The 22,488-nt window shown below is 44.6% G+C and overlaps 1 protein-coding gene across 3 annotated transcripts in view; it reads right to left on the bottom strand.

Annotated features, from left to right (window-relative positions):
- The window catches only part of mms22l (MMS22-like, DNA repair protein), a 28,502-nt gene extending 12,344 nt beyond the window's left edge, over positions 1-16,158 (bottom strand). Inside the window, exons 1-15 of one of the 3 annotated variants that reach the window (XM_014168873.3) lie at positions 16,061-16,102; positions 15,874-15,975; positions 15,339-15,522; positions 14,476-14,601; positions 14,299-14,351; positions 14,006-14,093; positions 13,632-13,809; positions 12,581-12,674; positions 12,249-12,379; positions 6,717-6,830; positions 6,408-6,584; positions 6,108-6,176; positions 5,891-6,010; positions 5,498-5,733; positions 2,449-2,955 (exon numbers count right to left, since the gene is read on the bottom strand). In XM_014168873.3, coding sequence (XP_014024348.2) covers positions 2,449-2,955; positions 5,498-5,733; positions 5,891-6,010; positions 6,108-6,176; positions 6,408-6,584; positions 6,717-6,830; positions 12,249-12,379; positions 12,581-12,674; positions 13,632-13,809; positions 14,006-14,093; positions 14,299-14,351; positions 14,476-14,601; positions 15,339-15,522; position 15,874 — 2,078 coding nt within the window. In that variant the 5' untranslated portion in view covers positions 15,875-15,975; positions 16,061-16,102. Of the gene's footprint in view, positions 1-2,448; positions 2,956-5,497; positions 5,734-5,890; positions 6,011-6,107; positions 6,177-6,407; positions 6,585-6,716; positions 6,831-12,248; positions 12,380-12,580; positions 12,675-13,631; positions 13,810-14,005; positions 14,094-14,298; positions 14,352-14,475; positions 14,602-15,338; positions 15,607-15,873; positions 15,976-16,060 lie in introns of all 3 variants that reach the window. The other 2 variants (XM_014168882.3, XM_014168892.3) reach the window with 2 other exon arrangements.
- Positions 16,159-22,488: the final 6,330 nt, after the last annotated feature.

Genomic DNA, 22,488 nt, shown 5'->3' with positions numbered 1-22,488 from the left:
ATTAACTGATTTCCTTATTTGAACTGTAACTCAGTAAAATCTTTTTATATTGTTGCATGTCGTGTTTATATTTTTGTTCAGTGTATTTAAGACATACCATAGACTACACCGGTAGAATGCGTTTGTTGTTATTGTCGGCTAATCAAAGGGGCTCCATGTGTAGATCTTTAAATCGACGCAAAGTTGTGATACAGTGCCTTAGACCACTGCACCACTCGGGAGGCCCCGTTACCATGTTTTTAAAAAAAAATTTAGATAGTATTTCAACTATCTGGATATCTGAAAAAATATCATATTATTGTAATAGTGAAAATATTTAAAATACCCATCCATAAAAATAAACAAAAATAGCTTCTAAGCAAAGAGGAATTTCTCAAGAAACAATTTTGCAAGGACTGTCTGGGAGTGGGTCTGAGTGAAGAGGGAAAAACTGAAAACTAGCAGTTATTGCCTGAGAGGTTTGGAACTCTTTCTTATTGGTCTATTAACTAATGTAATTAGGCAGGCCAAAACAGGCTGAAATTTCAGGCGGTATTTTCAAACAGCTCTTACACTAAACGGGCATTTTCATTCTTTTCACAATTACACAGTATTATCCAACCTCGGTGTGGAAATGCATATAAAACACAGGAAAATGATGTTTATGATTGCACTGGGCCTTAAATAATGACAGGGGAAAACAACTATTGCCTCCCACCACCTCCATAATGCCCATCCACTGCTCCTTCAGAGAGAGACTCAAGGTCCAATGGAGGGCCAAGGTGTAGGGGCGTAGGGTCTAGATACGGAGGACAGCACTTCATTAAGATCTCAGATAATTGTCCACCACCCGCCCCCCCAATATAATACTGAATGTGTACCACTGAGACCTCACACACACCCTCTGGCGACACAGGGGTCTCAAGCTCCCACGCGCAGGATCATGGGAAGGAATGAAATGTGAGGAATTAGCCTCCTGGTTGGCTGTTGGGCGGCCGGCCGGCCGGCCTTGGCGACGGCCATCCGAGTCAGTGGTTGTCAAACACACACCTACCTCTCGGTCGCAGCCTCTGGCGGGGTAATTCTCTTAATGTGTGCAGATTCTGCTCTGCTCTTAATAAACATAATGACGGCGAGGCACAATTTGCAGGACTACATAATTACCTGTTAATTGTGTCACTGAAAACGCATTAATCACAGAGATACCAAGTACAGCCAGGAAGGAGAATTAAGCGTAATTTGGCAGGATGAATTCGAGAGAGCGCTTTTTTTTATTTAGTTAAATGGGTCAGCATGATCTCAGCCATAACACTGTCCCCTTTGGGAGTTTGTGCAAATGAGTGCCCTCCAACCCCGAGATATGCGATGGGGAAGTTTCTTGAATTAGCGAAGCTAACGAGATATGCCGCGTTACGGGAGCCTGGACTGACATATGAGAAGACCACACTTTAGTGATAGGGGGAAAAAATCTACAGTTACATATCAGGATTTTTTTTAAACGATATATATATATATATATCGTATCGACAATATCGCACAATTATTTTTTATATCGTATATGCACTTAAGTAGCGTGATTCCGTATTGTGAGGTCCCTGGCAAATCTCAGCACTAGCACACTTAGTGTTTCCCCTTGGAGGTGTGTGTGTCTGTGGGAATGTGTGCATGTATACACAGGAGAGTCAAAGCAAGCACACACTCATATAAGTTATGAGTGAGGATTATTGCAGGCTGGCAGCTTACTGCTTCACTAGCGCTGACTCAGGGTAATCCAAACTGAACAACAACAACACTGTAGTGGTCCGATCCATTCAGATACCACCAGACACCCTCTCCCTCCTGACGCCACTGTCCTACCCTTTTACTACTGCTCTCACCAAACAGGCACAGGTGAAACAGGTGTCTTTCTCTCTAAACCTTTGACCTCTGATCGGGTTGTCCGTGTAACACACACCCTTGGCCCGCCGATGAACTCACCCAGACTCGTCTCCACTCTCCACATACTCACGACCTGCCGCTATACCCATGGTGACCGCACTGGGGCCTCTAGAGGCCGTAACTATACTCAAGCCTCTGCCAGCACCTGCTGAAGGTGACCTGGGGGCCACGGGGTCCCAAGAGACAGAGAGGGGCCTCTGTACACAATGGATGGGCTGGGTTTACCGTAGGGGTGGAGGGGGGGGACAGAGGACAGCACAATCCTGCCTTTGTAGGTGTCAGTACTGGGGCCTGACTGACCCCTTTACTGCTTCTAGATCTCAGCATTGATCGGTAGGGGTAGGAGTTTTTTCACGTGATCATGCCAGCAAAAACTCCAGGCTCTAGTTGTAGGGTCTAAGACCAATGCCTAAAAGCATGTCTGTCTGTCCGTCACTCCGTCTGTCTGCTCGTCAATGTGTAGTGTGTGTGTGGGTATTTGTGTTAAGTGTGTCTCAGTGAGTTGCTAAGTGTTTGTCCCCCCTCGCTCACCGTAGCTCCCTCAGCACGATCTGCAGAAAGCCCAGGGCAGAGCTCAGCTCCGACTGGCGGCAGGCAGGCAGCAGCAGACCGAACCCCTCGTTGAGTAGCTTCTCCTCCGACAGACCGAGACTCGCGCTCGTCTCAAACACCTCGGCCACACCCTCAAGGTAGGACCCCAGGGGGCCCCAGAGGGCCAGGCGGCGAGACGGTTCTGTGGTCTTCAGGTAGAACTCCCTGGCTGTCTGAGAGAAGGAGGAGGCCAGCCAGCTAGCTTGGGCCCCCACGTCAAGGCCCCTCTCCTGGAAGAGCAGTAAGAGAGCCAGCTGGCCCCTCCACACCAGGCTCCGCTGGGCAGGGGGGGAGTCCGGAGGGAGCAGGCCCAGCAGCTCACAGGCCCGGCCGGCCACGTCTTCCAGCTCGGCCTGCCGGGCCACCACAACGAACAGCAGCAGGAAGTTCATCAGCCCAGCCTCGGAGAGTTCCTGCATCCGTCGCTGGTGGAACTTGGAGTACACCCTGGAGAGGAGTGAGCAAGAGAGATGGATGAGAAACAAGGGACATGAGTTTCCATTGGTCATAAGATGAAGAGATAGTAATGTCACAGTTCAAATTGAGTGTGTGACATATTATTCATCTTTCACTGAGACTTTGCATTGCTCTAGTCAAGATCAGACTGCACCGCCCAAACCAAAATTCAAGTCTTCAAATGTTTATGGGTAGATCTCCCCACCCGCACCTTCCTCCATCACTCCTTCTCTGGTGCTGATAAGAGGCATGCCAGGTGTGTGTGTGTATGAGAAAAACACCCAGCGCATCGTTGTTAGATCCTACGGGCACTGTGAACCAATGCCTTTAGAGATCATGATAAAATGTCAGACACTCAACAGTAGGCACGCAGTCACCCTCTCTGTCAAACCAATCTACTGCAACACCAGTTAGGAGATCAATAACTAGCACACACACACACACACCACCCGGGGCTGTGGCGGTCATGAAATTTTGCCAGCCGGTGATTGTCAAGCAAAAAACTGCCGGTCTCACGGTAATTGACCGTTAATTTAAATAAAACAATAAAAATTTAGCATCTCCTGGCTTTCATGCATAGCCTACAAGCCACTGATGCAGACCTCAGGACTTCATGGTCCAATTGCTGCAAAGAAACCACTTCTAAAGGACACCAATAAGAAGAAGAGACTTGCTTGGGCCAATGGACATTAGACCAGTGGAAATCTGTCCTTTGGTCTGATGAGTCCAAATTTGAGATTTTTGTTTCCAACCGCTGTGTCTTTGTAAGACGCAGAGTAGGTGAACGGATGATCTCCGCATATGTGGTTCCCACCGTGAAGCATGGAGGTGTGATGGTGCTTTGCTGGTGACACTGTTGTGATTTATTTATAATTGAAGGCATACTTAACCAGCATGGCTACCACAGCATTCTGCAGCAATACACCATCCCATCTGGTTTGCACTTAGTGGGACTATCATTTGTTTTTCAACAGGAAAATGACCCAAAACACACCTCCAGGCTGTGTAAGGACTATTTGACCAAGAAAGAGAGTGGGGATGGAGTGCTGCATCAGATGACCTGGCCTCCACAATCACCCGACCTCAACCCAATCGAGATGGTTTGTGATGAGTTGGACCGCAGAGTGAAGGAAAAGCAGCCAACAAGTGCTCAGCATGTGGGAACTCCTTCAAGACTGTTGGAAAACCTTTCCTCATGAAGCTGGTTGAGAGAATGCCAAGAGTGTGCAAAGCTGTCATCAAGGCAAAGGGTGGCTACTTTAAAGAAGATTGGTACTGTATATGTTTAACACTTTTTTGGTTACTACAAGATTCCGTATGTGTTATTTGATAGTTTTGATGTCTTCAGTGGGTTAACCTGCCTTGTTCAGGGGCAGAACGACAGATTTTTACCTTGTCATTCGATCTAGCAACCTTTCGGTTACTGGCCCAACGCTCTAAACACTAGGCTACCTGCCTAGTGGTTAAAGAAAAGAAAAACAGCAGTGGGAAATGGATTTATAGTTTGTCTGTAACAGGTTGGGAGGCTTTTTCCTGTGTTTTCTGTCTATCAGTCCGTCTGTGTGTTTGTTTATCCTGGACAGCTTTTTCCGGAGGCGAGCAGATGCTCACGACTCCCGGCATAAGAGATCAGCGCTCTCCCAGTCGATCCCATTAATGCAGCCACCACAGGCCTCCCACGGAGCCAGCAGGAACGCTGCCGGAACGCCGTAAGCACGCCCCGGCTCTTCTCGAGGGAACTGGAGCAGAGAGAGGGAGAGGGGGTGTTCTAATCTGGACCAGGCCCAGCCCAGTCCCTGCCAGCAACCTTCCTGCCGCTGCCCACCCCCATCCGTGCTGGAAACCAACACGGCTTCGTTAAGGGGAATTAACCGCCATGCTCGTTAGCTAATTAGCCTTCATGTCTGCGGAGCGGCTGAGCACGTTCCAGACAGAGGGAAGTCATTAGGCGGATTTATCCTCCTCACTGGCGCCCAGCCGGGCCCGTCCCAGGCCACGTTCTGATGTTGGGATCCATGGGCTTGGATGGGCTTATTGTCTTTGGTCTCCCCCAGAAAGAGGAGCCATAACTGGGGGAGTTTGGGAAGCAGCTGTGGGTTTTATGTGGGGCTCAGTGGGACTAGGCTGGTCTCCACTGGGAGGAGAGGAGAGGCAAGTGGAGGTTCCTCCCGAGACATCTGCTTTCCCTGGGAGTCTGAGCAAATAGCAAAGCCTCAGAGAGGGGCTGTGCCACACCTGGCAGGCACAGACACGTCAAGATCAAGGCACAGAGAGTCGTGTCTGTGAATGTGGACTCACCTGTCCCCCTTGGGGGTATTATTAGTATTTCATATCAACATAATATTGAACTAAACTAATTTAGCTCCATTTAAAGAGTACCATAGGGGTTTAACTGGCCTCTTTTTCTGTACCCCTCCATGTTACCCATCCCTACACACACACACACACACACACACACACACACACACACACACACACACACACACACACACACACACACACACACACACACACACACACACACACACCTCACCTGCCCTTGATCTGCCTCCAAGGGGCGCCACCTGCGTTCTCCTGGGCCAGGTAGAGAGCCAGCACTCTGAGGAAGATGTGAAAGGAGTTGGCTGAGCGATACAGCTGGGTGTGGCCGGAGGAACGAAGGGGGGAAGGGGAGCAGCAGCTCCGGGCCTGGTCCAACAGGGCCAGGGGGGTTCTGCTCACGCTGCCGAGCCCCGACACCCCTAACCAGGGCACTGTGAACGAACCGCTCTGAAGGGAAGGGGAGAATGTAATTGGGATATTTTGGGGGGTTAATGGGCACATAATTCTGCTGTATATAATAGAAATAACATCTCATACACATCAAACATACTGTACATTACATATTGTCCATGTTTTAGAGTGGTGTGTTAGAGGTATTCTTTACCAGGTTTTTGCTGTAGTACTCCCAGAGTGTGGTGACAGTGCTGTTGTTAGGTTTCCACAGCAGAGACAGACTCAGGCAGCAGTGGACGTGCATTCTGATCTGATCCTCCTGTAGCGCTCTCTGCAACACACACAGATCAATCAACAAACAAATTATAACTGTACACACAAACCATGCACCCATCCATAACCCATATCCTCTTTGAGCGAGAGCCTACCTTAGGGTTACGATTACAGGTGGACTTGAGCAGCTCACCCACAAAACTCCAGTTGTCCTCCAGCTGTTTCTGTGAGACCAGAGCATACATTATATTACCAACAAAACATACAGTCTAATAAGCTTGGCAAGTCAAAATTGCAGGGGATGCGATCGGGACAAATCAGGATTTTGACCGTTTCAACTATAAATGGAGGACACATTTCAGAAATTCTGCCATATCTGATTAATCAGGAAAAACCACACCCCTTTACAGTTTAGGACATCCCTCCTTATAGCCCCCTAATCTCAGGTAGATTACCTCGTTTTGGAAGGCCCCGTTGCGGCTGTATTGTCCCAGCTCAGCCAAGTGAGTGACAAGCCACCAGGTGAAGCCCAGAGGGTCTTTACAGTGTGTAGGGAGCACACCGTACTGCTCTGCTACAGGCTGGCCACTGATCAGAGACCGCAGCAGTTTGTTCATGTAGTTCCAGAAAGACTGGGGGAAACACACACACACACACACACACACACACACACCACAGTTGTAAATACAAACACTATGTCAAATTTGATTCATTGCAGTGGTCACCGAATCATAGAGTTACATCAACTGTGAATGTGTGTTCACCTGTGTGTGTAACACTTTGCTCCTGTGTTCCAGTAAGTGTATAAGTAGTATCCACAGCTCTTTGGTGCAGGTGCAGTGGTAGTGATGGCTGGTCAGGGCCTCAGTAGGCCTTACCTAGAACAGAGGAAAGAGTTAGGAATACCCTCGGAAGAGGCTACTAACTCTTACGGAGATGTAAATGTTGCCTGTAGGCTTTAAACTACCTATCGATTTCACCCTTTCCAGGCAGTATTATAACCATATGAAAAGTTATTAGGAATTTGTTTTTCTTCCCACCCAACTCTTAGACACAACCACATTGCTTACATCCGCCATGACAGGCTCATTGTCCACCCTCCCTCACAGAAGCCTGGAAGGGATGAGAGAACCAAGCCTATGGGTTTGTAGCTTCAACCCCGCAGCACACACACCAATTGATTAATGGACTGCTGAATGCATTTTTTTTTTTTATCTTGCTTTGTTTGCTCTTTTCACTATTATGTCTATCTCTGATAAGGTACCAAGGAAAGGGCTGAAAATAGCCCATATTAATATATGTAGCCTTAGAAATAAGGTTCATGAAATCAATAACTTGCTAACATCAGATAACATTCATATACTAGCCATTTCTGAGAGTCACTTGGATAATTCATTTGATACAGCAGCAGCAATACAGGATATAACATCTATAGAAGAGACAAAAACATGCTTATGGGGGAGGTGTTGCTGTATAAATATTCAGAGCCATATCCCTGTAATGCTTACAGAAGGTCTTATGTCAAGTGTTAATGAAGTGTTGTGGTTGCAGGTTCACTTGGCTTATCTAAAGCCTTTTCTTTTGGGGTGTTGCTATAGGCCACCAAGTGCTAACAGTCAGTATCTAAATAATGTGTGTGAAAAGCTTGATAGTGTATGTGATGTAAACAGAGAGGTCTACTTTCTGGGGGACCGGAATATTGACTGGTTTTCATCAAGTTGTCCACTCAAGAGGAAGCTTCTTACGTTAACCAATGCCTGTAATCTGTTTCAGGTTATTAATAAACCTACCAGGGTGTTTACAAACACTACAGGAACAAGATCATCCGCATGTATCGATCACATTTTTACTAATACTGTAGAACTTTGTTCTAAAGCTGTATCCGTACCCATTGGATGCAGTGATCACAATATAGTAGCTATATCCAGAAAAGCCAACATTCCAACAGCTGGGCCTAAAATAGTGTATAAGAGATCATACAAAAGATTTTGCTGTGACATGTGGATGATGTTAAAAAATATTTGTTGGTCTGATGTGATTAATAAGGAGCATGCAGACCCTGCACTTGATGAATTTATGAAATTGCTTCTTCCAATTATTGATAAACATGCACATGTTAAAAAACTGATTGTTAGAACTGTTAAGGCTCCATGGATTAATGAGGAATTGAAAAAGTGTATGGTTCAAAGAGATGGGGCAAAAGGAGTGGCTAATAAGTCTGGCTGTACATCTGACTGGCTGACTTACTGCATATTGATTACTTCATTGGCAAAGTGGGCAGACTTAGGCAGGAAATGCAAACAACGAACAGTGAGCCAAGAAAACAATTAACCAAAGAAAATATTTGCATGTTTTAATTTTGTAAAGTTAGTGTGGGAGATGTGGACAAATTATTGTTATCGATCAATAATGACAAACCTCCTGGCATTGACAACTTAGATGGAAAGCTACTGAGGATGATAGCTGACTCTGTGGACACTCCTATCCGTCATATCTTTAATCTGAGCCTAGAGGAAAGTCTGTCCTCAGGCCTGGAGGGAAGCCAAAGTAATTCAACTACCCAAGAGTGGCAAAGCGGCCTTTACTGGTTCTAACAGCAGACCTATAAACTTTCTGAAAGCTCTTAGCAAACTGTTGGAAAGAATTGTGTTTGACCAAATACAGTGCTATTTCTCTGTAAACAAATTAACAACACACTTTCAGCATGCTTATAGAGAAGGGCACTCAAAATGTACTGCACTGACACAAATGACTGATGATTGATTGAAAGAAATTGATTATAATAAGAAGATTGTGGATGCTGTACTGTTAGATTTCATGCAGCCTTTGATATTATTGACCATAACCTGTTGTTGAAAAAAAACGTGTGTTATGGCTTTTCAACCTCTGTCATATCATGGATTCAGAGCTATCCATCTAACAGAACTCAAATGGAAGCTTATCTAATGTCAAACATGTAACGAGTGGTGTACCGCAGGGCAGCTCTCTAGGCCCTCTACTTTTTCTATTTCTACCAATGACCTGCCACTAAACAAAGCATGTGTGTCCATGTATGCTGATGATTCAACCATATAAGCATCAACAACCCCAGCTAATAGTCACTGAAATCCTTAGAGTTGCAGTCTGTCTTGGAATGGGTGGCCAGTAATGAGCTGGTCCTGAACATCTCTAAAACTAAGAGCATTGTATTTGGTAAAAAATAATTCCCTAAGTTCTAGACCTCAGCTGACTCTGGTAATGAATGGTGTGGCTGTTGAACAAGTTAAGGAGACTAAATTACTTTGCGTAAACTGTCATGGTCAAAACATATAGATTCAATGGTTGTAAATAGAGGTCGACCGATTATGATTTTTCAACGCTGATACCGATTATTGGAGGACCAAAAAAGCCAATATCGATTAATCGGCCGATTTATTTATTTATTTATTTATTTGTAATTATGACAATTACAACAATACTGAATGAACACTTATTTTAACTTAATATAATACATCAATAAAAATCAATTTAGCCTCAAATAAATAATGAAACATGTTCAATTTGGTTTAAATAATGCAAAAACAAAGTGTTGGAGATGAAAGTAAAAGTGCATTATGTGCCATGTAAGAAAGCTAACGTTTAAGTTCCTTGCTCAGAACATGAGAACATATGAAAGCTGGTGGTTCCTTTTAACATGAGTCTTCAATATTCCCAGGTAAGAAGTTTTAGGTTGTAGTTATTATAGGAATTATAGGACTATTTCTCTCTATACGATTTGTATTTCATATACCTTTGACTATTGGATGTTCTTATAGGCACTTTAGTATTGCCAGTGTAACAGTATAGCTTCCGTCCCTCTCCTCGCTCCTACCTGGGCTCGAACCCGGAACACATCGACAACAGCCACCCTCGAAGCAGCGTTACCCATGTAGAGCAAGGGGAACAACCACGCCCAAGTCTCAGAGTGAGTGACGTTTCAAACGCTATTAGCGCGCACCCGGCTAACTAGCTAGCCATTTCATATCGGTTACACCAGCCTCATCTTTGGAGTTGACAGGCTTGAAGTCATAAACAGCGCAATGCATTGCGAAGGGCTTCTGGCAAAATGCACGAAAGTGCTATTTTGAATGAATGCTTACGAGCCTGCTGCTGCCTACCATCGCTCAGTTAGACTGCTCTATCAAATCATAGACTTAATTATAACATAATAACACACAGAAACACGAGCCTTAGATCGAATCCGGAAACTATCACATTTATTCTTTCAGTGAAATACAGAACCGTTCCGTATTTTACCTAACGGGTCGCATCCATAAGTCTAAATGTTCCTGTTACATTGCACAACCTTCAATGTTATGTCATAATTACGTAAAATTCTGGCAAATTAGTTCGCAACGAGCCAGGCAGCCCAAACTGTTGCGTATACCCTGACTCTGCGTGCAATGAACGGAAGAGAAGTGACAATTTCACCTGGTTAATATTGCCTGCTAACTTGGATTTCTTTTAGCTAAATATGCAGGTTTAAAAATATATACTTCTGTGTATTGATTTTAAGAAAGGCATTGATGTTTATGGTTAGGTACAGCCGTGCAACGATTGGGCTTTTTTCGCAAATGCGCTTTTGTTAAATCATCCCCCGTTTGGCGAAGTCGGCTGCCAGGCGGCCCAAACTGCTGCATATACCCTGACTCTGTTGCAGAGGTGACACATTTTCCCTAGTTAAAATAAATTCATGTCAGCAGGCAATAAAGATGCAGGTTTAAAAATATATACTTGTGTATTGATTTTAAGAAAGACATTGATGTTTATGGTTAGGTACAAGTTGGAGCAACGACAGACCTTTTTCGCGAATGCGCACCGATTATATGCAACGCAGGACAGGCTAGATAAACTAGTAATATCATCAACCATGTGTAGTTAACTAGTGATTATGATTGATTGATTGTTTTTATATGATAAGTTTAATGCTAGCTAGCAACTTACCTTGGCTTCCTACTGCATTCGCGTAACAGGCAGGCTCCTCGTGGAGTGCAATGTAAAGCAGGTGGTTAGTGCGTTGGACTAGTTAACCGTAAGGTTGCATCCCCAAGCTGACAATGTAAAAATCTATCGTTCTGCCCCTGCACAAGGCAGTTAACCCACCGTTCCTAGGCCGTCATTGAAAATAAGAATGTTCTTAACTGAATTGCCTAGTTAAAAAATATTTACATTAAAAATAAAAATATAAAATAATAAAAAAACATATATTTTTTTAATTCGGCAAATCGGTGGGCAAAAATACCGATTACCGATTGTTATTAAAACTTGAAATCGGGCCTAATTAAATCGGCCATTCCGATTAATCGGTCGACCTCTAGTTGTAAAGATGGGGTGAGGACTGTCTGAATAAAAGAGACGCTCTGCTTTTTTGACACCACTGCAAAAAGCAAATTCTGCAGGCTCTAGTTTTGTCTAATCTTAATTATTGTCCAGTCGTGTGCTGCACGGAAAGACATAGTTAAGGTGCAGCTGGCCCAGAACAGAGCGGCACGTCTTGCTCTTCATTGCAATCAGAGGGCTGATATAAATACTTTCTCTTGGCTAAGAGTTTAGGAGAGACTGACTGAATCACCTCTTCCATTTATAAGAAACATTAATGTGTTGAAAATCCCAAATTGTTTGCATAGTCATCTTACACACAACTCTGACACACACACTTACCCCACCAGAAATGCCACCTGGGGTATTTTCAGTCCCCAAATCCAGAACAAATTCAAGAAAGCATACAGTATTATATAGAGCCATTATTGCCTGGAACTCCGTTCAATCTCATATTGCTCAAATAAACAGCAAACCTGGTTTCAAAAAACAGCAACACCTCACGGCACAACTCCTCTCCCCTACTTAGGTCAAGTAGGGGAGAGGAGTTGTGCCGTGAGGTGTTGCTGTTTGTAGGCACACGTAGCCTACATATCAATGCATACACACAAACTATCTAGGTCAGATAGTTTGTGTGTATGCATTGATATGTAGGCTACGTGTGCCTTAAACATTTTTTATGTAGTAGTTTTGTCCTTGCGCTGTTCTTGTCTATTAATGTTCCGTATTATGTCATGTTTCATGTGTATCCCAGGAAGAGTAGCTGCTGCTTTTGCAACAGCTAATGAGGATCCTAATAAAATACAACAGTATACCACCCACCCACAGAGAGATGGGAGCACAACGTCAGCCATAGTGTGGCGCCACTGGAACATTTTTAAGGGGTTTGCCTCATGGCTTACTCAATGGTTAGTGTTGTTAAGGAACACAACACACATGTATAACCCCATACACAGTACCTTGCTGTATTTGCCCATGGCCATGCCAGTGAGGTCAGAGAGCAGGTTGCAGAGATGCTCCTCAAACAGGCTGTTGTTGGTCAGGTTCTCCCCTGTCAGGTTCACAAACTGGTGGGCGTACACCACCTGACCTGAAAAGGTCAAACGGACAAATAAGGATTCAGTAGACCTACAATACCAGCCTCAACTTATTTTATTCTCTCTTCATATTGTGCATTTCAGATCCGTTTTTGATTTTTACAATACTGCATATGTAATTTGTTTTGCCTTGGAAGTTTACCTATGATAGGTTAGACGAGATCCTAAATAACAACAATATAATCAACACATACCTTGCATCCTCTGCCCCAGCAGGTGGAGAATCTCCAACACTGACCAGTGGATGTCCAGGTGGAGGTGTAACAAATGCCAGGAGGGAGGAAACAGCTGTGGGGAGATATACAGTAAAAGCATACCAGGGTGTATTCACCAGACCTGGGTTCAAATACTTCAAATATCTAAATTACTTTCACATACTTACGAAATGTAATGGGACATTTTATTTATGTGCATTTCTAATAATGTAACTGATTGAACGAATCCTCACTATCAGTATCTGCAAGTTGGCAGTACACCCAGACCCTTGATTTGAGAACAAAAGATATCTCAGTTTCAAGGTCTCAGCCTAGACAAGAAGCCTCCTGGTGTGTTGGGTGTTGTGTTGCGTCATGGGGTCTGTCACATGAATGAAGCAAACGTTAATGATTAATTAATTATGAATGATGAATAAGCTAAATCATGCAAATAGAACTTGTCTGCAGTATATAAGAGAACTAACGGGACTGCCCCGGTAGAGCTCCTGATCGACATGTGTACTTGGTGAATTGAGTTGGTTGGAACCTCTCCAGGGCGCTGATAATAAATAATGATTCATTTCAGATTGACTTCGAGTGTCCCTGTGTAGAATTTCCACGACAGAGGTAAGTATTGAGATATATTTTCTTTGAAAAGACAAGTAGTTGAATATTTCAATGTATTTGGAAATACACTTGGAAAGTATTTGAAAAACTTAAATCCACTGACTCAAATACACTCTCATGCATTAAACCCAGGTATTTGAAAATAGCATTTGAAATAAGTATGTGAACATACTGTGAAATAGAATTTGGCAGACTATTTGTTTTTTACATTGAAATAGTCAAATAAAAATTATTGTTTTGGGCTGTGTATTTGAATATTCAGTGTATTTGAATATTCAAATACACAGAAAAAGTATATTAAATACCAGATACTCAAATACACATATATTTGAACCCAGGTCTGGTATTCACTCACAATATTCATGCTTTTTGTGTGTGTGTGTGTGTGTGTGTGTGTGGGTGTGGGGGGGGGGTGAGGAGCTACCTTGCCCTGGTGCTGTATGGTGAGGGCACTCTGGATGTTGGCTGGCAGGTCTTTGAGGCGCCCTATGAAGAGGGTGACCCCAAAGAGCTCCTCCAGCAGAGCAGAGGGTAGCTGAGCCTCCAGCTCCTCATAGGGGTGACAGGGGCCCTCCTCCAGGGGACAGGTGGGCTCCAGGTACCTGCAGGGTGCAGAGGTCACACAGGGAATCACAGAAAAATCAGATGGCAGACCTGTATGCTGATCCTTTGACCTTTTAAACAAAAAACAAATCCTTACACTGTTTTACTGGAACTAGATACGCCTAGTAAATATAGCCTATGCCCTAGGCCAGGAACAGTCAGTGAGAATCAGTAATAACTGACCAGCAGCATTACCTGTATAGGAAGACTTTGACATATTGGAGAAACAGCACACATTGTTGCCTAAGGTCTTCTGCCTCATAATGGAGGCTGCTGGCTTGGCCTGAAACATAGCATTGTCAAGTACATATAGTACAACAAAACAGCACAAGATTTCCCCATCACAACAACCCAGAAAAAAATCGAACCACCACCATACCAAATCAAATCACATCCCACTTGGTTATTACCATAAAGCTTTATCAAATTTCAACTTATGAACTCCTCACAAAACCATGAGCAGCAAGGTATACATTAAGTTGGCTTACCAAAGTCATGAGAGCTGGACTGCACCAGGGTCTCTAATTTAAGAAGCTTTTGCCTGAAAGGTGACAACAAATTGTGACATACTGACCTCGAAACCCTGAGAATTAGAGACCGTGAGGCAGTTATACATAGTCTGAAATAAATGAATGACACTCCACATTATCTGGCTGTATTCCCACCTGAACAGGCCGAACAAAAGCTTGGTAGATTCCACCAGAGCAGTCTCTGTCACCCATGGGAAACCAAAGATATCCACTGTGTCATCTTCATAGTCTGCAGGGGCTGGGGCCAGACGTAACAGCAGCCTATGGAAGACAATAGTAACTTAGATCTGCTGCAGCCTAAAAGACACTGAAGACAGGGAGTTTTCCAAAACAATATTTTCGGTAATGATTCTGTTGTATTATAACAAGGTCAACATATTATTTCTGTCCACTGTTATCAGCTGTCCAATCTGACGATCTTTTTAGGTTACTATGCGTCACATACGGTATGAAAGTCCCACCTACTTCCTGGATCATGTCCCATGCTGTTATTGAATGGCCTTCAAGATTATATTGCCAAATTCATGAAAACACAGTAATTTAAGATATATATTATATTTGTATTTGTGGATTAATTTACTCAATCAATCAGAAATCTTCATGAAAGGCATCGGGTAGAAGTCAATAATCCACAAATACTAATATAATTTTACATACATCTTAAACGACCACTTTTTTATTGAATTTGATTATATATTCTTCAAGGCCATTCAAAAACACTGTGGGACATGATCCATGAAGTAGGAGGGACTTTCCTTCTGTATTTACCATGACAAGTGCCTAATGTTATGTATCTGTACTCTTATACAGTAGATTATACACTGAATAAAGGATTACTGAGGAGTATTTCTGAATGTAATAATTCATTTAAATTGACTGATTTCCTTATATGAACTGGTACTCAGTAAAATCTTTGAAATTGTTGCGTTTATATTTTTGTTCAGTATAATATTAGCCTGCCAAGATATGCCTTAGCATTGTGCTCATAGAGACGTTACCGTTTCAGGGAGCCCCTGCCAATATAACTGTCAGATGACAGTGACCGGGTGTCATCCCGACCCGGGTCAAATGCACAGGAGAAACAGGGTGGCAGGGCTGGGGTCAGCTCACACTGGCTTTCCCCTGCGAAGGGTGACACCGGCGGGGTCAGCGACTGGCTGATGTCCTCTTCCATTGTCTTCACTTTAGAGAAGCGACATTAAAGACACAATCTGTCATTTCAACAGTCTGGCCATGGCACTTTGGTTGGGAAGACGAGAAATGGGGCTGGGGAAGTGTCAAATTCATAGTTCGAGCTTACTGTTAGTAAGTTAAGTGCAGGGAATGACAATCAATGTTTTATCAATATAATCGTTTTTGAAACGATACAAATGACAACAGTTAAACAACATCTATAAAACGTACACGTAGTTAGCCAAGTTAACCTTGTAATCTTACAGGGCTAATGTTGGCAAACCTCTAACGTTACTTAGCTAGCTAGCTAACGTTACAGTTCACTGAAATACTAATGTTTGATTTGTATAACTAACTCACTGTTCTATCTGTGCCGTGGTTCTCTACTAGAAGCAGTTACTCTGAGTCTTGACTTTATGCCCCGCCGAGAATAACATCGTCAAAACACCTACATTAGCAGCACTGTTGAATAAACTACAGTTACACCATCAAATGAAATGCAAAGTTAAAAAAAAAACAGCTTGGTTTGGTTAACGAGCTAGCTCACCTCCAGATGAAATCCTGAAATCCTTTCTGAATGCTCTGCTTGGGGTTTTCACTTCCGTCAATCTCTCCCGCGCACAGGAGCACACGCGATACGCATGCGCAAATACGGCACTGAAACCGATATCTCTCGGATGATTGGTCCGAAGTTCTGTCGAGAGGAGTGACGTAGCTGATCTGTTAAATTGTAGCAAATACATTACAGTTATCATTTGAATGATAAAAAAAAACAAGATTATAAAATAATGATACGCCTACCTACATGTGGGGGGAAAAGCCATCTAAACTTCTCAAGAATGGTTCAATGTTGGGAACCAAATCATAAAATCTAAAAATAATGAATGGTGTATGCAGCCTACTGAACCATGTCATTGTCAGTGGCCCCTCTCGCTATTGAGACTGGTCAATACATAAACACTTCCCTAGATAAACGTGTACGTATGTACTTTTTGTAACGATGGTTCAATTGAAACTGAAGCTCATACCTTGCTTTACTGTGGGTTATACAACGAAATTAGGGATGATCTTTTTTGTCAGCTGTCCAGGGGAAATGAAAATGTTAACGTCTTGATATGCCTGCGCCAAAGCTTGGAAACTTATAACTGCGACGTTTCTTTATATGTGCCTAATTGTGTTTTTATCCATTGTACTTTGTTTTGTTTTTTGAAGGCCATCTGATCAATATATATATTAAACTCAGTCGGGGTCTCAACTTACTGTTACATGTTAGAATAGTAGAACACACAAGGTGCAATTTCGAAATGTGGTTGTGCATCAGCAGTTTTTCTCTTTGTATGTCAGTTACTGATAGTCACTGAATTAGCCCATGTCATCTAACATTTTTATAATGGTAAATTGGTCTAGTGGTGAGCTATCTAAATGTAGTAATCATGGTTGAATTACCATCCGGGCCCCCATTGATTTAGTTAGTCAAACTCACTCAGATATCATATTAAAAACAACAAATATTTCTCTCCACCCTATGGCAAAATGTGTAGAATTGCACAAAATTAACTAAAACTTTAAAAAACAACAGGGGGATGGTCATTTTTTGGCTGGCAATGTGGTTTGGTGTGGTGGGGTCGGGGGTTATGCACATGTGGATACACACATCCTCGAGCAACTGCGGCCCCTCATGATGATGTTCTTCTGGCGCCCACCTCCGTCAAAGTTGACTATCCCTGGTATAGTTGATGTAATACATTATATTTGTATGTCATTTGTAGCCTTGTATGAAAGTCACATCCTATGCCCTTCCTTCCCCGACAGTCCGTCTCGGTGTCCCCGTCTCATTAAAAACAGTACAACAGCTAAATAAAATTGGACCCAGGCTAACCCTAATTTTCATATGCAGATCTGTCCGTGCGAAACGGTGTCTCGCGATCTCACCACGCTTTCATTCAAATGCATATTCACATATTTTGTAAAATCATTTTTGACAGGAGCAGAATGTTGTCGTTTGCTGGAGTAGTTTGTGACGGGATTTAATTATATTTCGTTTGGATACATGCTCGGGAACTATGGAATCTATAGGCTAGATAAGTCTACATACAACCGCGTGTTTATACCACTGGGCGAATTTGTATGAATATCCCCCTACACACCACAGGTAGAGACAACAAAGAGGACCGAGAGACATTGAATTGGATTTGTTTGCTTTGTGAGGCAACGAATATGTTTTACATAACATCAAGAGATCCAGACCCAAAAGCAAGCACACAGTTGTCTTGGATGTGAAGGTAGGTTCCATAATTTCTGCTAACCTTTCTTTGGAGAGAAGGGATGTCACAGTTTTTGTTGGTAGAAATGGACCAAAACGCAGCAGGTACGTGAATGCTCATCTTGATTTTTAATTATCTTCAAAAATGAACATACAAAATAACAAAACCGAAAAACGAACAACTAACAAACAGTCTGGCAAAGCAAAGCTCAACACCCACAAATCACACACACACCCTAATATATGGGACTCTCAATCAAAGGCAGATAGACAACACCTGCCTTCAACTGAGAGTCCCAACCCCAATTAACCAAACATAGAAACACACACACCAGACTAACCATAGAATACAAACACATAGACCATCAACCAAAAACCCGGAAATACTAAATCAAACACCCTTTACACAAACACACCACCCCGAACCACATAAAACAAATACCCTCTGCCACGTCCTGACCAAACTACAAAAACAATTAACCTTATACTGGCCAGGACGTGACAAGGGAGGGTAACTTCAACCTGTGTATATGAATAATTCCCCTTCCTACAAGGGAGTGTGTAACTTAAGTCTTTCCAAATTGTCCATTATGTTGTGAGATGCTCAGTTGTGAGATGAATTCTGTCGTTTTATTATGAGATCAATTCTGTCATTTTATTCAGGGAAGTTTCTAGCTATTTTTTGGTGTACCTAAGCGAGATTTGTTTTGGGGGGCCCACTTTCCGGGAAAAACATTTGGCAGCATAAGGAACATTTTACAGTTTTAAAGCAAATGTATGCAATTCCACACCTTTTTCCATGGGACAGAGAGAAAATGTTGCAGTTTTAAAACTAATTTCCTGCAATTCTACACATTTTTTCATGGGGTTGAGATAATTCTTTTCAGTTTTTAATCACATTTCTTGCAGTTCTATACATTTTGCCATGGGATGGAGAAAACATGTTGCCATTTTAAAGCTAATTTCCTGCAGTTCTACATATTTTGCCATGACTTATGCCATGTTCATATGATATCTGAGTGAGAATAACTAACAAAATCAATGGGGGCCTCCTTGAGTTCAGGGCTCTTGAGCACGTGCGTGCCTTGCGTGCCCAGCCAGTAATTCGGCCATGATTACTACAAGGTTTAGATAGCTGGCTAGACTAACTTACCTAGCAATCTATCAAATGTTAGCTGACATGGACTAATTGAGTGACAGTGACTGACATAACTGCCCCCTAGCTGCCTCTTATTAACCCACCATAATATTGGCCTAGAAACTGCATTGATTTTATTATTATTATTTATTATTATTGCATTATTTAGTGCAATTTATTATATAGGGCTACTGTATTGCCCCCTTGGTGTAACCCAGAATTGTGTCATGTATGTTGCAGTGAAACAGCAACTGTTTCTCGGAAATACAGTATTAGTCTTTACTTGTGAATATAATCAGCACGTATAATCAGCATGTGAGACATGCCAAGAGCTTGGGACTTGAAGGTTCTAGTATTCTTTTGAACTTAATAACATGAATTGGGGTATTTTGAGATACTATATATTTTAGGCGGAGTGGAACAGGGGAACCCACGAGCAGACTCAGACAAGGAGACGGGGATGAAGTAACCAAGGTATTTATTGGAACACAGGGGAAGATGGGCGGGTCACTGGATACCTGGTGCTGAGGCTGGAGAGAGAAGGGTTGAGACAGGGTAAGCAGGTCCGGGGGGAATCCAAGGGAGTAGTAGAGTGGGGAATCCAGGACAGAGTAGCAGGATGACGAGACGTGGGACAGGAGACAGGGACCAGAGTCAGAGCGGGCAGAACTGTAGCGGAGAGGAAAACAGCATCAGGCAGGGAAACAGGATCTGAATAGTAACAAATAGCTAGAAGCGTAGACTGACTGAGCAGAGATTACGATCTGGCAGCGTGGAAGTGGCAGGGCTGAGTATTTGTAGAGGTCTTCATTATGGAACAGGTTGCAGCTGGTGGGGTTTGGCTCTGACTCCAGCACACCTGTCTCCAACCACACAATCACACACACACACACACAGAGAGAGGGAGAGGGAGAGGGAGAGAGTACTGGGGGATGCATAGAGAAAATGCATATTGATGTGGAAATTAGTTGAGGCAACTGATAAGAGTGTCTCCTGAGTGGAGGAAGCTAAGCTGTTAGCAGCACGCTGACCCCCATTACGGCGCTGATAACAGCTTAGCTTCCTCCACTGTTTAACTACCCTATGCTGGGCTCGAACCAAGTGTCCTCTGTTTCACAACACAGGTAACTGTCCACCTTGACAATGTGCAAACCGATTGAGCCATACAAAAGGGACCCCTTGGATTGCTCCATCGACGACATTTCAAGATAGCTGTGGAGGGAGCTTACGGTACATTCTTAACTCTGTTACACTCATCCCTTCTAAACCCGCTAGACAGCGAGCAACCCCGACCATTGAGCGAAGGCCAACTGTCGATGCGGGTCATGTCACCACAACAGGTCAAGGCAGGCAGGGGTCAATAACCAGAGTAGTGGGGGAAAGGTTCTTGATGCGATGAGGCCTGGGTCCAGGATGTCCCTGGTGGGGACCCTGCACCTCTCCTCCGGGCCATAACCCTCCCAGTCAACCAAGTACTGGAACCCCCTGCCCCAAGGTTGAACCTTCAGGGGACGTCTCACCGTGTAAGCCGGTTGGCCGTCGCTGAGACGAAGGAGAGGGGTGGGCCTGGAAACAGGAGACAAAGGGCTGTGAGACATGGATTTTACTCTGGACACATGAAAGGTGGAATGTATACGAAGGGTACTGGGCAACAGAAGACAAATGCAGAGGGGCTAATCCTTTTGGTGATGGGAAATGGGCCATAAACCAGGGGGAGAGCTTGCAGGATTCCACCCGGAGGGGCAGATCCCAGGTGGATAGCCGTACCTTCTGCCCGACACAATACCGGGGAGCCGGTATCACTTGTCGTCGATACCAGGAGGTGGTCTTGAGGAGGGCCGACTGGGCTCCTGGGCAGAAGGAACATCTGGGCAGAAGGAATGTTGACCTCTTCCTCCTGCTCGGGGAAGAGCAGGGGCTGATACCCCAGGGAACATTCAAAAGGAGATAGGCCTGTAGCAGAGCAGGGAAGGGTGTTGCGGGCATATTCCGACCCACACCAGCTGCTGGCTTCAGGGGGGGGGGGTTGGTGGAGACCAGGCAGCGCAGAGTAGTCTCCAGATCCTGGTTGGCTTGCTCCGACTAGCTGTTGGACTGGGGGTGGAATCCGGCGGACAGGCTGGCCAACAACCCAATGAGGCTGCAGAACGCCTTCCAGAACCAAGACGAGCACTGAGGGCCCCGGTCAGAGACCATGTCGACCGGCAGTCCATGGATCCGGAAGACGTGCTGCACCATGAGCTGGGCTGTCTCCTTGGCAAGGTTAGATTGGGGAGAGGAATGAAGTGGGCGGCTTTGGAAAACCGATCCACCACAGTCAGGATGGCGGTGTTTCCATCAGATGGGGAAATACCCATGACAAAGTCCAGGGAGATGTGGGACCAGGGATGGTGAGGGAATGGAAGAGGTTGGAGGAGACCAGCCGGAGCTTGCCGAGGAGTCTTGTTTTGTGCACACACTGTGCAAGCGGCGACGAATGCGGAGACTCAGGGACCATGGTGGACCACCAAAAGCATCATCGCACAAAAGCCAGGGTCTGGCGGGAACCCGGGTGCAGGCCAGTCTGGGGGAGTGGGCCCACTCCAGGACCGTGGAGCAGACCACGTCAGGCACGAACATCCGGTTATCTGGACCACCCCCGGGGTTCGGCTGGGAACGCTGTACCTCCCGGACCTGTTTCCTTATACCCCAGCTGAGTGCCATTGCCAGGCACGAGGTGGGAAGAATGGTCTCGGGCTCTGGAGTGGGGCTATAATGGCGAGACAGTGCATCCGGCTTGACATTCTTGGATCCCGGCTGATATGAGAGGGAGAAGTTGAACCGTGTGAACAGCAGGGCCCATCTAGCTTGCCTGGAGTTGAGGCATTTGGCGGTGTGGAGATATTCAAGATTTTTTTGGTTGGTCCATATGATGAATGGATGTTCCTCCCCTTCCGGCCAGTGCCTCGATTCCTCCAACGCCATCTTCACTGCGAGAAGCTCACGATTTACCACATCATAGTTTTTCTCCGTGGTGTTGAGGTGATGGGAGAAGAAGGCACAGGGATGTAGCTTCTGGTCCAAGGCAGAATGCTGGGACAGGACCGCCCCCACTCCTACATCCGACGCATCAACCTCCACCACGAACTGACGGGAAGGGTCAGGATGAACCAGGATGGGAGCAGTGGTGAAGCGATGTTTGAGGTCCCAGAATGCCCGGTCAGCAGCAGAAGACCACGTGAACAGAACCTTGGGAGAAGTGAGTGCTGACAGGGGGGAAGCCAGGGTGCTGTAACCCCGGATGAAGCAGCGATAGAACCCCAGGAAATGGCTGCACCCTGGACGAAGGCTGGGGCCAATCCACCACCGCTTTCAACTTCCCGGGATCCATCTGGACACTCCCAGCGAAGATGATGTACCCCAGAAAGGGGATGGTGGAGTGATGGAACTTGCACTTGTCTGCCTTAACAAACAGCTGGTTCTCCAGGAGGCATTGAAGAACCTAACGGATGTAGAGCACATGTTCTTGGGGGGAGCGGGAGAAGACGAGGATGTCATCAATGTAGACCAAGATGAACCGGTTCAACATGTCACA

Source organism: Salmo salar, chromosome 02, assembly GCF_965601325.2.
Source record: "Salmo salar chromosome 02, fSalSal1, whole genome shotgun sequence".
Lineage (NCBI taxonomy): Eukaryota > Metazoa > Chordata > Actinopteri > Salmoniformes > Salmonidae > Salmo > Salmo salar.
This window is presented reverse-complemented; position numbering and strand designations above follow the sequence as displayed.